Source organism: Orbicella franksi, chromosome 7 (assembly GCF_964199315.1).
Source record: "Orbicella franksi chromosome 7, jaOrbFran1.1, whole genome shotgun sequence".
NCBI lineage: Eukaryota > Metazoa > Cnidaria > Anthozoa > Scleractinia > Merulinidae > Orbicella > Orbicella franksi.
The window spans coordinates 29,326,525-29,346,495 of NC_138151.1; the positions used below are offsets into that span (position 1 = coordinate 29,326,525).

At 40.2% G+C, this 19,971-nt stretch overlaps 3 protein-coding genes across 4 annotated transcripts in view; 2 read left to right on the forward strand and 1 right to left on the reverse strand.

Annotated features, from left to right (window-relative positions):
- LOC145493934 (uncharacterized) overlaps positions 1–1,456 on the forward strand; it is a 4,459-nt gene extending 3,003 nt beyond the window's left edge. The window contains exon 3 of the mRNA XM_081473427.1: positions 1–1,456. This exon is cut by the window's left edge and continues 112 nt beyond it. Coding sequence (XP_081329553.1) covers positions 1–1,155 — 1,155 coding nt within the window. The 3' untranslated portion in view covers positions 1,156–1,456.
- Positions 1,457–2,851: 1,395 nt separating this feature from the next.
- LOC145493118 (carbohydrate sulfotransferase 3-like) lies at positions 2,852–9,277 on the reverse strand. 2 transcript variants are annotated; one of them, XM_081472520.1, is made up of 2 exons: positions 8,437–9,277; positions 2,852–5,670 (listed from the first exon to the last, which is right to left on the reverse strand). In XM_081472520.1, the coding sequence occupies exon 2, from the start codon at positions 5,641–5,643 to the stop codon at positions 4,390–4,392; it is 1,254 nt and encodes a 417-aa protein (XP_081328646.1). In that variant the 5' UTR covers positions 5,644–5,670; positions 8,437–9,277; the 3' UTR covers positions 2,852–4,389. The 2 variants fall into 2 exon arrangements, with proteins under 2 accessions (XP_081328646.1, XP_081328645.1); XM_081472519.1 differs by having other exon boundaries at positions 8,402–9,277.
- A 2,734-nt stretch (positions 9,278–12,011) lies between these two features.
- LOC145493919 (uncharacterized) lies at positions 12,012–19,808 on the forward strand. The gene is made up of 7 exons (XM_081473407.1): positions 12,012–13,683; positions 15,784–15,875; positions 16,390–16,503; positions 16,730–16,840; positions 16,945–17,046; positions 18,489–18,602; positions 19,112–19,808. The coding sequence occupies exons 1-7, from the start codon at positions 13,558–13,560 to the stop codon at positions 19,680–19,682; spliced, it is 1,230 nt and encodes a 409-aa protein (XP_081329533.1). The 5' UTR covers positions 12,012–13,557; the 3' UTR covers positions 19,683–19,808.
- Positions 19,809–19,971: the final 163 nt, after the last annotated feature.

Sequence of the window (19,971 nt, forward strand, 5' to 3'; positions counted from 1 at the left end):
AATAGCTTGGATGGATTATATTTTAAAGTGTTTGGAAGATGGTGGAACAACACCTTTGGCAAAGCGATCAAGTCCTTCGTGAAAGAAATTCAGTTAGCAATCGGAGCCACCGGAAGCCCTTTCTTTGCGTTTTGCTACAAAACGTTCATTGCAGAAGGTGAGAAAATCGATGTTGCGCTAATAGAAATATCAGCGAACGACTGCAGATTTCGGACGGCGAAACATTTGGAGCAGTTAACTCGCCAAATGCTTAGGTATCATTCAGAACCCGCGCTACTTTATATTAATCTGATAGGTAATGTGGGCTACAAGGCCAAGCCGCTTAATCCAACGTGGAGAAACCTAGAGACTTTTGGACAAACACAGCTTGCTCGCCATTATGAAATTACGTCGTTCAGTTTAAAGGAAGTATTTTGTCGCAAGGACGAAAAAGGTCAGTGGAAAATAATTTTAACAAACATGACTGGGTCCGATGGTAGCCATATTGGCCTCAAGGCGCATGCTCTAGTAGCTTCCCTGATGATTAAACATGTGAGGAGCGTTACACAAGAACTTATCAATGACGTCTATAATGTGGATGGAGGACATGGAAGTTCTGCTTTACCGAAGTTCTTGCTTATCGAACGTGAAAGCGGAGCTTTGAAAAAGCCTTTGTGCTGGACTGGGAAAACGCCAAATGCTTTTAAAAATCTTCACCATCCAAGTCTTCAACTTGAAGTTATAAACAACAGAAGCTTTTCATCGTGTTTTCAAGTGCGCGGAAAAAACATGAATGCTAAGAGTGTGTCCAAAGAGCTTCGTACCGATTCTCAGGGAGGGTGGTGTGCGTCGAAAAGCTTCAGCACCCTTCAGCTGAAGATCTATGTTCCAATGATTGCTGTAAATAGTTCCCGAAGAACACGATCGGTGATAGTTTTAAGTAGGTTCTATAGCAGAGGCCAGGCTGAGATATGGCTGGATAACAACAAAGACAAAGCTATTAAGACCGACTCAAACTCAAAACTGGATCGGTATGATACAATCGCAACAAGAGTGAACCCAGGCTACCATACGATCACGGTCAGAACTTTACGGGACGGAGTGTTTATGGTTTCTGGAGTGCTTGTTGGACCCCCTGACTTTCGATTTGGGACTGATGCGTTACACTGTCAATGAGCAATGAAAGTGAACAACAACAATAAATAAATCTTTATTTTCCTTCATTTTAAAATTACATGTTATTTGTACCGCGGATAGCAAGTGCTAATCTAGGCGAGCCATGAATCGCTTGTACATATAACTAGATTAATCAGAAAACAATAACGACAATTAATTTAAGATTAAAGATATAGTGGACATTATTATCGTTTCTGCATATTACGACCACTAAAATAAAATAAGGGGAGAATAATAAAAGACGACATTGATTTTAATTACTTAATGCCATTTCAGATACATACAGATACTTAAAGATAGTAGACGCAATCTGAACTGTACTGTAGGCAATAACTAAGTTACTTCATGCTGTAGTGGTTAGTACGGTACAGTCCAATTTCAGTATTTACTGTAACCATATTCTCAATTAGCCAATCAGAAGCGATACGTACTTTCCGGATATCCTGCAATATCAAGTCACTGTCCTGGTGTGGCTAAGATATCATGGTCACTTGGCCGAATTTGGGTAAGGTAAATACCTAATCGTACCTTTTTGGTACGCTTCAGCCGCATATCAGAGTCGTTTGGCCTCGCCAAGGGTATTTTTAAATACGAAGGAAGTACGCTCTTTTGTAATAATGTCTTTTTATTCAAAACAACTCCACAAAAATGGTAGCTGAAGTGCTAGTAAGAAAATATAAGAACATGAATTTCAAGATACCGACCTACTTTTCTATAGTCTTTAAATCTGGCCGCAACTCTGGATCGGTTTCAGTGTCCAACAGATCACTTCCGGAACGGAACCCAAAAATGAAGTCTTTCAGTTATCATGGCTTTCTTTCCTGACATTTCTTCAAAAAGAATTTTAGGGTGCTTTCCACTATTCCGGCGGAAATGTTAGTCGGAAGTCAAATGGAAAGATCCGTTTCAGTTTGGTCCTACCAGAATATCTGGCACCATCTTTGGAGGTGGCCCACATTGTTCGGTCAGACCGGTCGGACCGAAATTTGCCGTTCCATGTTGACAAATCGGTTCGTTACCCTACTTCTCTTCAATAGATTTCACTTATGTAAGAGGCTGGGGAAAGGAGTGGAAATGGTAAAAGCCATAATCCCTCTCGGTTGGTCCGGTTTGATCAGAAAATGTCGTTCCATTTTTTCTTGGTGTATCCCATTGGTTTCTGGTAAAGTCTCAGTTGATTTAGAACTACGCTGCAAGACATTTTATGAATTTCATTATTTTAACTTTGCTTACCTCTAAATAATAACACCTTAAGTAGTTTTGTCGTTCTGGCGCTCTCGTTTGGCGATAGTTTTCAGAGTTTTTGATTGAATTTCATTTTTATACAAACCCCTTTATTAATAGAGCTTCGTAGAAACTTATATAGTACACTTTGGCTGCCTGTGGGATCTACAAAAACGTTTGTGTACGACGCCGCTTATCAAGCACTTCTTCTATTGTGAGCAGCCCAAATTTACTCATTCTCAAGCTTTTTGAGAAATTGAAGGAAAAGTGGGCAGAATTTCAAATCCAAACCTGAGCGTGATAAGCAGGCTTTGTATAAACAGACTACATTTCACGACTTCCACTAATCTCTTTGGTTTTAATTGACCTTTCAAGTGTTCGTTTCCCTTATGATCCAGAGTTGTATTGCCAATTTTCTATTGTTTTTGTTTTGCATTCAAGCAATTGAAATGAAAAACGATAGATGCAACAACAACAACAACAACTTTATTTACTCATACATTTACAATTTTACCAAAAAATATATATACATATAAATGAATAAATGGGCAGAAAAATAGTGTATATTTGAGTCTGGAGACTGAGGTAACCCGAAAGTTTTCTAGTCAGTCTCCAGTTATGTTAAGATTTCTATGGATACTGAAAGTATGCAAAATTCTTAAGAGAAGAGATGTGTACATGATATAATAGAATCGGAGAAAATCAATACAAGTTTTGATAGTAACTGGTGTATTCTTTAGAAATGAAAGAGGATTACCGTATTTTCTCAATTAAACGCCCCCGCCGTTTATTTCAAAATTGGGCTCGTGGACCCGGCGTTTATTTGAAGCCGGCGTTTAATCGGGGTCCGGCGATTATTTATGAAGTGCAATATTCTGTCATTTTTTTCAGATTGATTTATTCACCCATCCTCCGAAACCTAGGGCAGTTTGTCAACACGAAATGACTTTTCCATTCGGTAAACTGTCCCTGAGTCTTGGAGGATGATTATTGCTAAAAGATACAGCATTGTAAGCAGCACATGTATGTTACAATCAGGACATGTGGCACTGAACAGAACAAAAATATGTAAAATAAATAGGAGCAAGTATGGATACAAAGTTTTAAGTTCCGTATAAACGGCAATGTCGCCATCGTTCTCCTCGATACTATCAGTTAAGCGTCCGCATTTACGATTTTTAATGTACCTTAATCGTCATAAAAAACAAACTCGTCAACTTCTGGAAAGATATTGCGATCGGCGAAGGTCTTATTGTAAGTCATGAAGAAAACAATAAGTACGATCCGTGTGCGATGGCTGTTTACCGTGTGCATGACCCTGATAATGAGAAGATAAATGTCGGACACATCCCAAACGAACTCTCTTCCGCTCTTTGCTTCTTTGTAAAACATGGAGGGAAAATTTCGGCTAAAGTGAGACAGGAAACCTACCGAGCTAGCAACTTGGAACAAGGCGGCCTTGAAGTCCTTATTTCTATTCAATGTGCGATTTCCTCTCAGAAAGGACAACTTATGACAAGATTGAAACAGCTCATAAACAAACGCTGGAGGGATCCTCGCGATTTTAGTGACAGTGAGCACAATAACACACGAAAGAAAGTGCGTCATCAGTAATAAGACTTAATGACAACACGAACACGTACATTTTGTTGTATTTTGTTGTACAGCTACTATTCTTGTTATGTTAAGCCGGACTTTTCCTTTTGAACGTTTATTAAGATTATCAAAACACCATAGCGTACTAGTATGTCGCAGTAGTGCTATTTAATAAGGGAAAAATCAAATTGTTGGTTCGGACGCAAATAAACGCCGGGGCCTCGATTAAACGCCCCCGGCGTTTATTTCAAAATTGGCCTCGTGGACCCCGCGTTTATACGAGGCCGGCGTTTAATCGGGGTCCGGCGTTTAATTGAGAAAATACGGTATGCCACTTTGGAGACTGATCTGTGGAAAATGTTGTTGTGTAAGCCATCAACATAACGCGAGTTGTCAAGTGAAATGTAAATGTGTCTACCTCCCTCTGTTTATCCATCTGTCGTAACCAAGCATGTTCATTAAATCGCTGCAAACGTCTTCTACAACTCGTATTAAGTCCCCCGGCGCATTTTTCCACTTATCAATAACATCTGAGGCATTTCTATAAAGAGAGTAACCAGTTATTTCTGCTGTGGAATTGCTTGGCGGTCTGTCATGAGCAGATATCCATTTATCAACGCTCTTAGACCAATCAAATCCTGCGAATCTGTAGAGTTCCCGCGCTAGGCTTACGGTATTGACCGCGAGGTCTTCGTAACGAACTACTTTAAAGCGATCTTTAAGCCAGGGAGGGGGATACAGCAAACCTAATCGTATATTATGTTCTATGGGATCACAAAGCCCATGAACGTATACACGAAAATTGGAATCTCGGTAACTTCCTTTTATCCATTTCACGGATTTAATTCTAGAGTAAATCACTGCTCTAGGATCTCGCACCAAGAGAATCAATTTCACGTCATATCCGTTCTGTTGTTGGAAAAGCTCCCGGAAACTTTGTATAGTTTTGTTAGGCACACGAGAGGTTAACACCTTGATAACCGTATGTTTGTAAGAGTTACAGGCCTTCTTCAGCAGTAAATCTGAGAACGGCAGACATCCTAACGTCTTACTGGGGCATAAACACCCACTAGTGAGCGCTTTACTCCGACGGCGGAATATGTGCTCTGAATATTCAGATAAAGTTGTATTTGAGATATTACTGAAATCACATTTGAAGAAGCTGTCGATTAAGTTGACGCACGTTTCTCTGAAGTTGATTAGTTCATTTCCTTGCATGATTACACCAGCTTTATATAGTTTTTCGGTTACTATACGCAGTGGCTCAAACCAGAACATGATTTGCGGATTGCTATCAAACATTGCTCCAAGGAAAGACGACCCTCCCCTTCCAGGACTCAATATAATAAGATTTTTCCTTGCGGCGAACTTCCGTGACTTAATATCCTCCACCGTTTGGCTAATTTCCTTTGTAGAGGTTGTTCTCTTTATTCCACTGTAATTTAACATAATTAAGCCTTGTACGATGCCGGATGTCTTTGCTGCTTTCTCTGCTTTCGTGGTTTTTGTTCCTTCCAGTCGATCTTCTTTATGGAAACTGAAAAGTTGCTCCATCTTGTTGCTATTCTGTACACGAACTGAACGCAGAACTGGATCCGGCTTAATGAAAAACACCACCGACAGCGAGACAAGGACACAAAATGCAGCAAACACCACGCGACGCTTCATGCTAAATGCAACAGTAAACCGCTGATTCTGGCAAGACAAGAGAGCCACAAGTCACGTGATAGAATCTGATTACTGGTTACCGGTTACTGATTCCAAAGTTTTACTTAGCAGTTACCGATTTACGGTTTGGTGTATAAGCAACATTTTTTTCATCCAAAACATCAAAATAGCTACATCAAAGAAAGTGTACCATTAATACTTCACGTAGAAACAATTAGTTTTGGTCTCCTTTGCTCAAGGGTGGGAAGTTTTGTCCGTTATAACTTCGGAAAAATCATTTAAAAAACTCTCCTCTTACCCAACGACATAGTTTCACTTGTGCTGTAACCTTCGCAATTTGTCTCATACCCATCGCAAAAATCAGTCATAAGTATACAACCATAAAAAAATACGGCCGCCAAAACTTTGACCCCCCTTGTGCCAATTTCAAAGAGTTGTAACTTTTTTGAGCTACATCGTGATGAAACAAAATTGTTCGAATCAGCACATAAATGACTGCACTATCTATCACAAGTATCGAATGAAATATCGCAAAAGCTGAAAAGAGTAATATACGGATACATACGAGTACATACGCGTATATACGAATACATACGAATGACATACGAATACCTACGAGTATAACATACGAGTGCATACGAGTAATAGACGAGTACATACGTAATATACGGATACATACAGACAAATAAGGTAACATTCAGGTTACATACGAATACATTGGTTACATATGAAGATAAGAATAGGTAGGAGCAAGATACGATGGCAGGAGGGTAATAAACACGAAAGGTACCACTTTTCTTTTTACATTTCATTTTTACATGTGCGCGGATCATGTCTTGCACACACACACACACACACACACACACACACACACACACACACACAATTTGATTGAAAATACAGACAAACAAGCCTCCATTCACAGATGTGAGAAAAAGAAAGATAGAAGCAATAAACTGGGAAATTCACAACGTGAGAGTAATTTGAATGCGTGTAGACTAAAGATGTGGACACCGCCTGAGGCGAGGGGCGGATGACGTCAACTGAACAATGGTTTGTTATTTCCTGAGTCCTTGGCAATCAAGTTTTCGAAGGTTTTTAAAGAAAGCCGCTATTTTACAGGGAAAGGTTGTACCTAGTTTTCTGGACAACCTTGAGCATGAGTCAAGTGTTTCATAGTATGCGAAGCTGAGAGAATTCGTCCACTACAAACTCCAAAACATTATTTAGAATCGCTTAGCACTTCGGAACAAATACCTAGTACTCTCAGAGGATTTCAACTGTAATTTGTGTGGACTTTAGTCTATGAGAGTTGATTACGGAGTCAGAGCAAGGATATTTTCTAAGTGTCGAGACATCGAGTTGCTGTAGTATGCCCAAGCTAGACAATTTCTTCATCTACAAAACCAAGATGATACTTGAAATCGCTTGACATTTCTAAACAAAGGTCTGCTATTCTAAGAAGAATTGAATGAGTTATTCCGTGGAATTTCTATAATAATTTCAGACCGCCGGATATGTGGTTTTTTTAAAACACTTCCCGGCTACCGGGTATCTAGACACAATGAAAATGTTTAAGAGTTGCATAAAACTCTGATGAGGAAAATTAGCTTTGGCATTGGAGAACGATTTCAAGTAAAACATTTTAAGTATTGCTTAGACAGTTTCAAGATTTATGAGTCATCCAAATGGGTCGGTTTCACGCTTGAATACTGATGAGCTGTTTTTAGCAGCTAGCGCGAGTTACAAGTTTGAAACCACATGTTGTTCTTCACGCGTAAGCGAGATAGAAACTTGAAAAATAAATTTGATAATCTAATGTTAAACATCAATGGCTTCATCGGATTGTGTTTAAGATTTGGCAAATTTGGCAAGAGTGTAACTGACGGTTTAATTAGACATGCTACGCCAATTTTGTACCCATTATACCGAGCTCAGCTATTATCTGCTTTGCTTTTGAAATGTCGAAGCTGTATGCTAATAAACTTAAAATTTAGGTTGCTCAGGCTCACTTTGGTTGATTATTATGAACTCTGTTTTCTCCGTTTGTCTTTCATTAATTTCTATAAGCAAAGTGCTTCAGTCTGTTTGATTCAGAGACGAAACCTAAAGTTTAATCGTTACTCGAATCTGCAATCGAAGTTATCACTAAACGAGTTTAGCTTTCTGACTGATTTATCTCAAGTTCTAGTCTTTATCAATTGCCTATGAATACAAGCCAAGAGTCAATCTTAATCATAACCGTAGTTTTGCAATATATAATTGTCATAATTTTTCCCGTACCGAAGAATTAGAGCACTCCTTTACGTTTCAATGATTCAATCAATAAAAAACGAATTCTGAATTCTGAATTCTGTGTAATAGCTTCTCCCCTGACCAAAGATGCTGGTTATACTGACTGTTTCGATTTGGAGTAACAAACATATCGGCCAGTGATTGGTGTTAAAGGAGAAACCTAGATTACAAACCAGTGAAAAGCTGTCGGTTACTCTCGAGTTTTGCTCGACTCTAAGGAATGGAAAGATTTTGAGAGCGTCAGGTGATTTTGGAACTCAGTTTTTAGCGCGTTCAAAAGCGACCTTAAATGTAAAACTTACTAGATCCTTAGTTTCTTAGAAGAGTTGCGTTCATTGCGCTGAGCTAACATTACTTGGCAGCTACACAACTGTTGTCGTTATGTTATTTATCAAAAGACAGCCGCACTTACATGCATTCATTGAGATTAGCTCTTCACGTTTAAAAATACAGAAAAACTAACCTGAATTCAAAGAAGCCTAAGAACAGAGGACGCACCTGATACGCTGGGGAGTATGAGTTTAGTTGACAGAAAAATTCGAGTGTGTACTCATTGAAACTAAATATGCAAGGACAGCTTGAGCCGGGGGAGCGTATGTATAGGCAAATGACGTCATATCAGAGAATGGTATATCGTGTAATGTCTTGTCTCCCTGGTAACTAGGGTGTTAGGAAACGTTACATTTCCCTATGGTTTCAAAGTGAACCTCAAATAATCAGTTTTCTTTTACGCCCGACGTGGGTGTTGGGAAGTTGTATCTCGAGTACTGAGCAAAAAAACTTGCTGACGATTGCGGTGAGGGGTAAAGTCGTTTATGATATGATTAAGCAATTGCCGGTTTTCATGTGACGTCATCAATTTCCAAAATAAGAAATTACCAATCCTTGTGAAGTTTTAGTTTCATCAGATGTAAGACCCTCTAATAACTTGACGTTTTGCAACGTTTAATCCCGACAGGGTTCCTCATTATGTAATGGAGCGCTTCGGAATTTCCAAGTTTATGCGTTGCGTGACATTAAAATGGCGGCTCGATAAGGCTGTCTGAGTAAGTCAAAAGATGAGTTATTGCTCAAGTTTTTACTAACTAAACAGTTCTTGTTCTAGACAAAGTATTAATTTCAATGTATCGGAGCTCTAGAGTAATAACGTTTCGTTTCAATGGCAAAACTCAATGACAGATGTTTCTGTTACTTTATGGCCGCCATGTTTGTGTCCCTCCGAGGGGCACAAACATGGCGACACCATACATAGCTCTATAAATTTGAGTGAAACACTTTTCCGAATAACGCGCGGATGGAAAACCGTACAGACTTAAAACTTGGCGAGGTTATTTATATATCAATCATCTTTCATATCTCAGCTTCTCGACTTAATTTATTGAATGGTTACAATTTTTATTTTTGATGGCGTGACACTGCAAACCAGCCATAGAGCACTTTTTCCGTGTTTACATAGCCTCATCTAAACACGAGGAGGGTTCGGAGAATTCGAGATAGTTATGCAAACCCGAGACGTAGTCGAGGGTTTGCATAACTTTCGTAAATAGGCCGTTTGCACGATACGGTCACATGGTACAAAATCACACATGCTGGTGAGCAAGTTGCACAGTGGGACTTCCAAAACAATGCAACTCGTACCAGTCCACCTGGACCCGCCTTTGTTTTGGAAGTCCCACTGCGGAACTTGCTCACCAGCATGTGTGATTTTATACCATGTGACCGCATCGTGCAAAGGGCCTATTCACCCAGCCCCCAAGTGTTCAGATGAGGCTATGTAAACACGGAAAAGTGCTCTATTGCTTTTATAAAATATTTCTCAAAAATACGCGCGAATCTGAAACGTCACAATCGTGTTTACATACTCTCATCTAAACACACCTATCGACCAATGAGAGCGCGCGCAGTAGCTTAGTTATTTTATAATCACATTTTATGCATTCCTCAGTGGTGCAAAACGTTACAGCTTAACGGTCTGTATACTTTTAGTCTAGTGCAACACATGAGCTGAGCAACTCCGTTGATAGCATATGAGCATAAAACAGACACTACGAAGTTTTTCAGAGTTAGCCAAAGTGAAGTTGAACACAGGAAATTTTGCGAAATAACACAATGCCAAGATGACAATAAACGTGTCGTTAATGCAGCGTAACTTATCTAATTAAATCTACATTGATGGCGGTTGAAATGATAAGAAACACTGGTAGTGTTAATGATGTTCAAACGCAAGATTGTAACAATGCTGTAATGGTTTCTGGCCATGCAAATGAAAGTTGTGGTCGTGTTGTCAATGCTTGCTTGCTGAATAGAGCACAATTCTCAGGAGCACCCAACGGTGTAGTGTATGTAAAAAGCCTTGGACTATATTGTTGTAAGCCAACACCCGAACTACACTCGGGACGTGATGTTAAATTGTTTGTTTTGTAATTGTTAGACAAATAGATAGATGCTGTTAGTGGACAATTAACGTGTTAGAAATATTTAGGTAACGGAATCTTATACTTGAATTTTTGAGCAAGTGTTGCCTTGAAGACGTTGCGTGATGTTGCCCGAATAAAGAAATCTTTTGTTAGGGAAAAGTCACCCTAAGGCACGAACCATTATGTTTATGAGAGTCACTGGTTGGGGGGGAGGGGGGGGGGGTTGGGTAATTTTTTGGGGCATGAAAAACCAACCTTTCCCTCTTTCAGCAGCTCCTCTGTAACGGCTCCCACTGTAGAATGTGACACCCTTGAGAACATAACTAGGAGAAATAACACAGGTTGTTTCAATGTAGACGGCGAGAAAACTGGTTGACTTGAAATCTGTCAGCTGACATAGGTATTATACATTTACGTCTAATGAAAACACCACTACAATAAAATACATATTTAATAACTTAAGATATAATAAAATGATAATGTTAAAATAATCTCTGCATTAAATAACAAAATATCTCTGTGTTTTAATGCTCTATAAACCCCGTGAAGTACTGTTTATAGTCCACTTTATAGAGTAAATACCTGTTTTAAGAACCTGTTAGGCTAAGTCTACCATCTACACCCGCTTTAAAAAAAATTGTTTGAGCTTAAAATTTCAAACAGGTTGTTAATTTACAGAATTCTTATTCATTGAAAACATAGAATTTAGAAATCAAATAAAGCAAGCTCTAATGGGCAATGAAAGTGAACCAAGTCCCTTGCAATTTTATTTCACATACATGTACATACTGCAAGGGCGTAGCTAGGGGGGTCCTAGGGTGCCCTTGACCCCCCCCCCCTTTGTAAGCCTTATTTAAGCAAACAACCTACAACAGGTGGCGAAAACGCCATGACAATCTGGTGAGTACCCTCACTTTGACACAGTGTGACCCCCCCTTTGAAAAATCCTGGCTACGCCCCAGATACTACATATGCAACTGTAACTGCATAAATACGATAGTAGTTGCCTCTTTCAACGAGCGAGGCAATGATATGTACTACGGTGTAAAGAATATCAACTAAGTCTCGTGTTTCATTACTTTCCATACTGCATGTACAGTCCAGTTTCACTGTATATTAGGTAAAGGTAAAGAATCCGATTCCACTGACTCGTCGGGCAACGTGTGGGCTGACACACTACCGACACACTACCGACACGCTTCCGACACCGGCTACCGACACACCATACCGACACACTACCGACACACTACCGACACACTAACGACACACTACCGACACACTACCGACACACTACTGAGCGCGGCGTAGGTTCGGTTATCGATCGGAGGTACCATGAGCCCTTTCTTTGCTTTTTGCCGCAAAACTTTTATTGCAGAAGGCGAGAAGCCGTGTTAACCTAAGATTCATCGGAACACCAAATTGGATGGCTTGTTCCTTTCCAAAATGTGTACGTGTAGTAAGATAGTTCCAGAACCAATCCACGCTGCTTCCTCTCTCTCCGGATTGTTCTAGCTTATGGAGTATACATTCGTGGTCGACTAAGTCAAAAGTTTTTTTCAAGACAATAAACACAGCGCCAGTAATCATTTGCCTATGGATCCATGTGATCCAAAATGTTCTGCTGATGTCTTTCTCTCTTTTATTAAGATGCGGCCAGTCCATTTCTATTTCCTTCGTTTTGTCATTGCTGCTTCATCTTTTTGTCCTGTTTTTGCTCATAGTTCCATGCTCGTGATGACTTTCGGTTAAAGGATGCCAAGTATATCTGGCAGAGTCTTTTCATCAAAATTTTACGTCTGCTTTTTAGAGAGCTTTCAATTGATTAATCGCCAAGTTTTTGACCCGTGTAGAAGTGCTGATTTGACATTTCAGTTGACCATCCTCAACTTCGTCGTGAGACTGAGAGAGCTCTTGCTTTCCAGACCGCTCTGATACATGTAAACGTTTGGCTCCTTCTTGGTACTCTTCCTAGTACTCAGTACTGCTGCAGGATTTGTCAAATCACATCCCGATCCCCTGAGTCCAGTGTTCCATTCCAATAACAATCTAAACTTATAACTACCGGCCCGAGAGAACAGGCTGTCATCGGTCTGAAAATAAGCTCAGAAGCCTGTGTAAACAACATGGCAGAGAGTGTGACCTAACTTCGGAACACCGTCATCATCAAATTTTAATTTACCGAGTTTTTATGGCCAGATAAGGAGATGGGAACTCTTTTTCAAGGCAACGGAGGGGAGGACATTGTGATAAATTTGAGTTGCTGTTTTGTTTGTTTGTTTGTTTTTATTAGGAAAAAGTTAACGATAATCTCAAAGTATTTCGAAGTGACGGTTCCTCTATATCACTATGACGTTTGGGGTTCCGAGCCGTTTTCGCATACAAAACCGACTTTTGACTTGCTGAATACATTTGGTTGTCCTGCGTGAACTCATCCCAAAAGAAAATATGCGTTTAGAAGCCGTGTGATAGACCCTCAAGACGTCAAGCAGGTATTAAGCGGTCATCGGATCAGGATTTGAGAGATAAAAGTATACGGCAAAACTGAGAAATTAAATCTACTTGTGTACAGATGTTTTTCCTGGAATCGCTAAAATTAATTAATACAGTGGTCTGTTTTGACGTAGATATTTTGTAATTTTTATTTTGCTCACCACCAGTTCAGATAAGAACGCGAGGCGCCTCTCCCCCAGACTCAACCCTGCCGGATCGCTTCGCTTTTCGCCGCTCGCGCGTGTGACTCAAACAGGAGCCGGCTCGCAAGCAAAGCAAGAACGAGGACATCGAACAACGTAAATGACATACCAAATAAGAAAAAAAAAAAAAAAAATACCACAAATCTAATATTTTTCGTCTGTTTACTTTTACTTTTCCGCGCGTTACATCCTTGAATCACGCAATTTTTTGTTATTACCATAAACCTATGACACCACTTTGTCTTTTTGCCGAAGAGGTAGCATTACAATGTAATTTATTTGGCTTAGTTTACACTTAGCTTACACTAGCCGTGTTAAACGCGAGAACAATCTGGCCCGGTGATTTGAGTCCTTTGAACACTGTTGAAATATGGATACATTTTGGTATATTACGTAATATTTCACATGACAAATGAGAGATCTCCGACTGATCTTTAGACAGTGTGAAAGTCGAAAGATTGTGCAGTACTTGTAACCTGAGTGTCACACAACACTTCATTTGAACCACAATGGCGTTGAAGAAACTCACCTCCCTTCTTATGGTTTTTGCCTGTCGTTTTATGCTGTTTTTAGTCATTTCACTTTTGTCCAGTATTCTTCAAGGAATACCAAACATCAACAGCTGTTTTCTAACGGTGAGTATTTTTAATTTAAGACGTTCAAGAATCGCTTTTCGATTTTTTGATGGGGATATATGAAACTCTCGTACGACGGTACGATTGCCAAATCTTATTCGGCTATCAGCTGCAAAATCTTTTGGAACTGATCTTTCCAGCTCCATCTGAATGAACCCTGAACTGGCCGGAAGGGTTGAAGGGTTGTAGAAATAGTGTAAGATGAATCGTTATTGTGTTACACTGCCGATCTTGAGAGTTTGTTTGGGAAAAAGTAATTTGAGTGCAGCTTTCAATTCATAGGACATGACAATCGAAACCATTATAATGCTCCGCTCCAAGACTGTACCGGCCAGTATCTACTCGTTATAAGAATGTTATTTCGTCATTGACGCGAAGACGGTAGTGCTAGTCTGCTGTTCATAATCCAAGAAGACCGTTGCCCAAAGGTCGCGGTTTGAATGATGACAGAATCATTGGTACATGCCTCTCATGATGTCCGCCTGTTTCATGTTTGTCGCCTGTGGGGGGTTACAACTCGATGTTTTCGGATTTGCTCGCGGCGTAAAATGATATTCGTGTGGACTGAGTACGTGCTCGTGCGCTGTGCATGTGAATGCAGGCAGATTGCTATAATGTGATATCAGAATTGGTTTCCATTCATGTAGCTTCTGATCCCATACCAAGCCGTTAGTCTGTTCGTCACGCAAGGTTTTAGGAGCGTTGCGTGACGAACCAGATCACTACGTATAGAGGGGGACATGGGGATTTGCGGTGTTGATGTTTTTTAATGCGGTGATGCGGTGAATAAAATCTCAACTTGCGGTGTTGTGGTGATCTCAAACCCTACGGTGTGCGATGTTTGTGTTTTTCACTCTGCGGTGTTCGGTGAAATGAAATTGTTTGCGGTGTTGGGGTTTTTGATTTACCTTTCTCAACCTAAATTTGACCTAAATTTAGCATGTAAACTTCGTTAATTCATGCTAATTTATGACAAACACGTACCATTGAGGTTAATAATTTGTAACAAAACACAGACCATCACTGTCTAGTCAATCTTCAATATGCTTCGGCTGCCAATACGAAGCTGTTTTCATTTATGCGTAACTTGACGAGTAACTCGACCTCTGCCACCCGGAGCTCAGTGTTCGGTAGACACGTGGAGGAGCGAGGACAGAAACAATCCTGGAAATTCTGGAAACGCCGAGCCGAAATGAAATGTATTATTAACTGCGCAGCTTTTTTCTACGAAAAAAGGAAAAGGTGGCGAAAACTACTGGCCACAAAGTATACTCAGATGTCGCGTCGGCAGGGAAGAAAGAAGGCTTTCTAAGCCAAGGAAACTTTGTATAAAATTACACATGTTTACTATTTTTTTCGTTTTGCCATTCGGCTTCGTCTAGAGGTCATTCTGATACCGGTCTATTCCCGCTCCAAGATCCTGCAACTTTCTTGACCTTCTACTTCAGTTTTCAAACGATTATCGATATCGAACGCAAACTCAGCTGGCTCCGGAAAGCAATACTTTCAGTCAAGATAGGGCTTCGGTCGGTGGGTAAGTGAGAAAAGTAAAAGAAGAGAGGGATCTGAGGTAAAGGCCATCTCTCGAGGCTCCTCTCTTTTTTCTTCGTCAGCTTCCAAGCTTCGCGCAAGGTTTCTTCACAAGAGCAAGAAAACTGATTTACAGGTATCAGCAGTATCGACATATGCGCAATGAAAAGCGTTGTGATGTGTTTATTTTGTGGAAAACTGTTGAGGTGTAAAAGCATTATTTTAAGTGTAGATGAACGAATCATGGCGCTAAAAATACGTGTTGCGGTGACGGTGTTTCGTTGACTTTTCTTGCGGTGATGCGGTGTTCGTTTTTTTTTTTGTTTTTTTGCGTTGTTGCGGTGTTCAGAACCCCCCATGTCCCCCTCCGTATACGCAGACGCATGTGTGATGGGCCCATAGAGTGTAGTCAGGGTATCGCCTTGGAAAAATGGTGTGAAAAGACTAGAACTCACGTCCGTACATAATAATCTGAGCCTATGGTGATTAAATTTAATAAAAGTTAAACAGGAAGAATGGACCGCGGGACAAAAACAGCTGTTTACTTTCCTATGCTTTTTTTCGCTTCAGGTGTTTTTGTCATGTATGATTCCTTTACCGCCAGCCTCGCTTTTACTACATCCATTCGACAAGTTCTTCTCCAAAGTGTTCCAGGTTGTGAGGTTAGTTTCCAATAACACAATAATCTGGACTTCCAGATTGTCACAGAACATTTGAAGTTAATGCTGTGTTTGGTCGTCACGTAACGTGTTTCGTGACTTCACAGGAAAATCGCTGAGATAAAATCGAGACCTAAGCACGGTCATGTGCTTTAATTGAACAACGGGGTGTAAACTCCCGAGGGGGGGGGGGCTCATATGAAAAGAAAGGGGCGCTTGTCGTACCTTGTAGAGGTTAAAACGCCGTTCTGGTACCTAAAAAAGGCACACAGCAGGAACTTCTACGGTATTGAGCCAAAAAATATGATAATGTGTTGTTTTGGAATTAGAGGTGAAAGAAATTTCGGACGAGCACCCCTCCCCTCCTCCCCCCTTCCCCCTCCCCCTCAGGATAAAACCTTCCAATTTTGCACTAGAGTGAGCTAGTTCAGGGTGAAGAAGCTTAACTTAGGAATGCAGAAGTTTTACTCGATTTTGAGCTTGACAATTTTCTTAATATTGTTTCTTGATGTGACAGAGCTTACACCACGCTTGTTACGAAAGCAGTCACCTTTCCTTATCATGTAGTAATGCACGTTGTTTTGTTTGGCTTGCTGGAAAATATTCTACGCTACTTCATCAACCATGTAAGGTAAGATTCTTTACTTTGTTTGAGTAGTTCTTAGGCCGCATTTATTTTGCTGCGCCGCTCGATCCATCCTCCGTAAGGAAAAAAGATGGCGACTAGCATATTTACGCATAATTCTTAGCACGCCGTTTATATGAAATGGAAAACGTTATTAAGGTCCTCTGGTTGCAATCCCACTTTAGAAGGAGAAAGAGTCAAGGCTTACGGTGCTATTTGTTTCTCCCTTTAGATTTACCATTCCCAAGATAACGACCACAGTAAAATCGAAGGTGTATGTTCAACTTTTACCCTGGATGAAAGCATTACAATACATAATTAGGATGAGCTACTTGACAACAAGGTTTGTATTTCACCGTTTACTTGAAAACTCCCGGACTAGGACTTTAGAAAAACAACTTAGGGATTTTAGGGTGTTGACATTTATTTATAATGATTTCTTGCTAGGTTTGTTTCAAGGCTTACGTTGCGGCTTTGGAAGATTGCACTCACAGCGACTTTTGGTTTCTTTACCAAACTGATTCGCTTACCAATGTTCTTCTTTGTTAGGTAATTATTATATTTAATTAAATTCCGAACCCAATTAATCTGCTTTTCTTTAAAACCTCTGTTTTCATTCGTTTTTGTTTTACACCTCTGTAGGGCTAAGGGCGTTGTCTGTGTCCTTTATCTATTCATTCCCGTGGCCGATTATAAATAACATTGAAAAATGGTTCAGGTCGCCCCTATTACCATGGATAATTCATTTCTAGCTTTCTGATTGGTTAACCGAATCTCGCACAAAATGTCACAGTTGCTTACGTAATACACAGAGTCTGTTTGATGCGAAAGATTCAATTAAGGCTTGTAAAATGCACAACAAAAGCGACTGAACGAAGAAGAAAAGTGGAAAAGAAGCTCACAGTGAGATCCAAAAACCGACGCAATAGACATTTTCTTCTTTCATGGTTTTTGAGCCATCTAATTTGGGGGGCAAACACGGCAATAATTACAGTAAATGTACGGGGAAAATGGAGAATCTAATGTATAACAACTCATGGAAAATTCGAGTTCTGAAGCATTTATGAATTAAACACTTACGATACTGGGTAAAAGAATTAACTGATCTGGTTTGAGGGAAATAGCCTCTCTAGAAAAGCCACAATTAAGGTTTTCATTTTTCCATATACATTTACCTGTAAAACCGAGTCGCAATTCGCGGGAAAATTTAGAGACGTTTGAATGAAAAATTAAAATCTTCAAATTTGACCAAAAACGCATTCTACTGGGTATCTTTTCCTTGTAACTCATAACATACTCAGAAGGTCGATCACTCTCAACTTATTGGGCATCCGCGAACTTTTACCTTTTCCATGGATACATTTACTGCAATTTTTGCTGTGTTTGCCCCCCAAGCAAGATGGCGTCGCTCAAAAATGATATAAAATATGGCTTAGCAGTTCAGTAAGGTTTGTTTGTTTGTTTTCTTGTCCTTTACTTAATTCAACGAGCCTTGTCTCTGAGTTTGAGCTTGACAAATGGTCACACATGATGCGGCATCATGGCAGCCACGGAACCGTAACGAGAAAATTAAATCCTTGCTTTGTTTGACTTGCCAAAGGAGCATTTTAAAAATTTCCAGCAACGCATTATTTTCAGGTCTCCCCGTAAACATTTACCATTTTTGGTCGCAATTTTTCAGGTTATAGACGACTTCAGAAGAGATTGTACAAAGAATATCGCGGAAGAAAATTCTGTCTTGCTCGCTTTTCCTCGCATGTTTCATGTTTCATTCAACTCAAAATGTTTCCCGCCTTTTCAGACGATCGTTTAGATCACACTGAAAAGTCCACATCATCAAGACGCGCCTCACCAGTTATGTATTGCCTCCTCGTATCCGACAAGGGCGAATGGAATATAACAATGAAATTGTTAGGTAGTTTCTTGTTGTTGTTGGTTTCTTCAGCGAGTGCTCTCTTCACTCAAGTTTTGTTTATATTTTTCTTTCCTAGGAAAGTTCTTGTTCTGCAATTTGTTATTGGTGTAGCTCTTGTGTGTGCTCCTGGCTTGGAGCCACTCTTTAATCTACTGGCTACTGGAAGCTTGTACCCTGGATCTCTTATAAGGTGCGTTTTAGGTCTAATGGCCCGCAAATATGGGTTATAAAGACACCCTCCTATTTGAACAAGAAAATGGGAGATGGGGTCGAGGTTCGTTTTTCAGATGGGATTAAGCAATGAATTTTCACAAGGCCAGTGCACAAACACGATGCTATCAATTTGTTGTCCCCTCTAACGTCACTTGTCTGTTTGCTCAGGGACAATAGGCCATGTGCCTCTGTTTCAGAACGAGTCTTCGTACTAAACCTTTCATGTGAAATTTAGGTTGATTTACATGAAAATGAACCTGTAGGCGGAAACATTTTCATATGAATGATTTCGCACGAAGACTCAGAGGCGCAAGGAAACTCGGAAATGGCCTATTGCGTGACAAGCTTAACAGGTAGTCAAGTCACGCAACGTCTTGGACAATCACCCAATGTTGTGACAGACAAAGATATGGGTGAATGATTACCTTTCGACAGACAACCGTCTGAAAAGTTTAATATCAAATGTCAACTGTTGTTTTTTTAAAGGTTTCAGCGTTGTGCAAAATATGATGACGGAACCGCCTGTCACGCAGTGTTCTTGGAGTTCTCATACAGTGTGTGGAATTTGACAAGAACGGGGATTTTCATCATGTTGTGCTGGACTGTTAACCGTCCATCGTGGAAACCCCCCAAGCAAGACTTCAGTATGATCATGGAAAGATGTCTGGCACTTAACAAGAAAGCTTATTCACAGCTGTTGCTATGCGCAGCAGGGCTGCCACTCCTAATGAACGGTCACTGCTTGTCTCAAACTGTTCACAACATAACGTGCACAGCAAACCTGCTGTTGTTTCTGGTCACGCTGAACGGCTACCATAGTCGTACAATTTTGATGTTGTATCACGCGTTATGCACCATTACCATGAATGCTCAGAGCGTGCTGGTGGCAGTTTATAACATGTACAGGAACTTACAGACGGAGCGGAATGACTACGTAGCGACTCTTCTCTACATCACAGAGCTTTATTTGATGCTTCTTGTGCTAGCAGACAGCAGCACTCGAGTGATAAACAAAGTTAAGAATCCAGAGCTGGATATCATGTCAAAAGACAGATGACCACACTGATTCCATTCTCTAGTTTATTTGCTGTTTCAGTTGTACAAACTTTCTACTGTAATTTGCCTTTCTATGGTCGTCACGCAACACCTAGTCACGCACTGTTAAGTCACTGATTGCCACTCAACTTTGTCACAAAGCAAGAGTTGCCTGACGACCCGAGAAACGAAGACGATGCCTGCCTTACATAATGGTCAATGCGATTTCAAGAAAAATAAATAAACTGTTTGATCGATCATTCTGTTTGTTCCTTAACGGATTTGCGCTCTATCAACACAAGACAATTTAA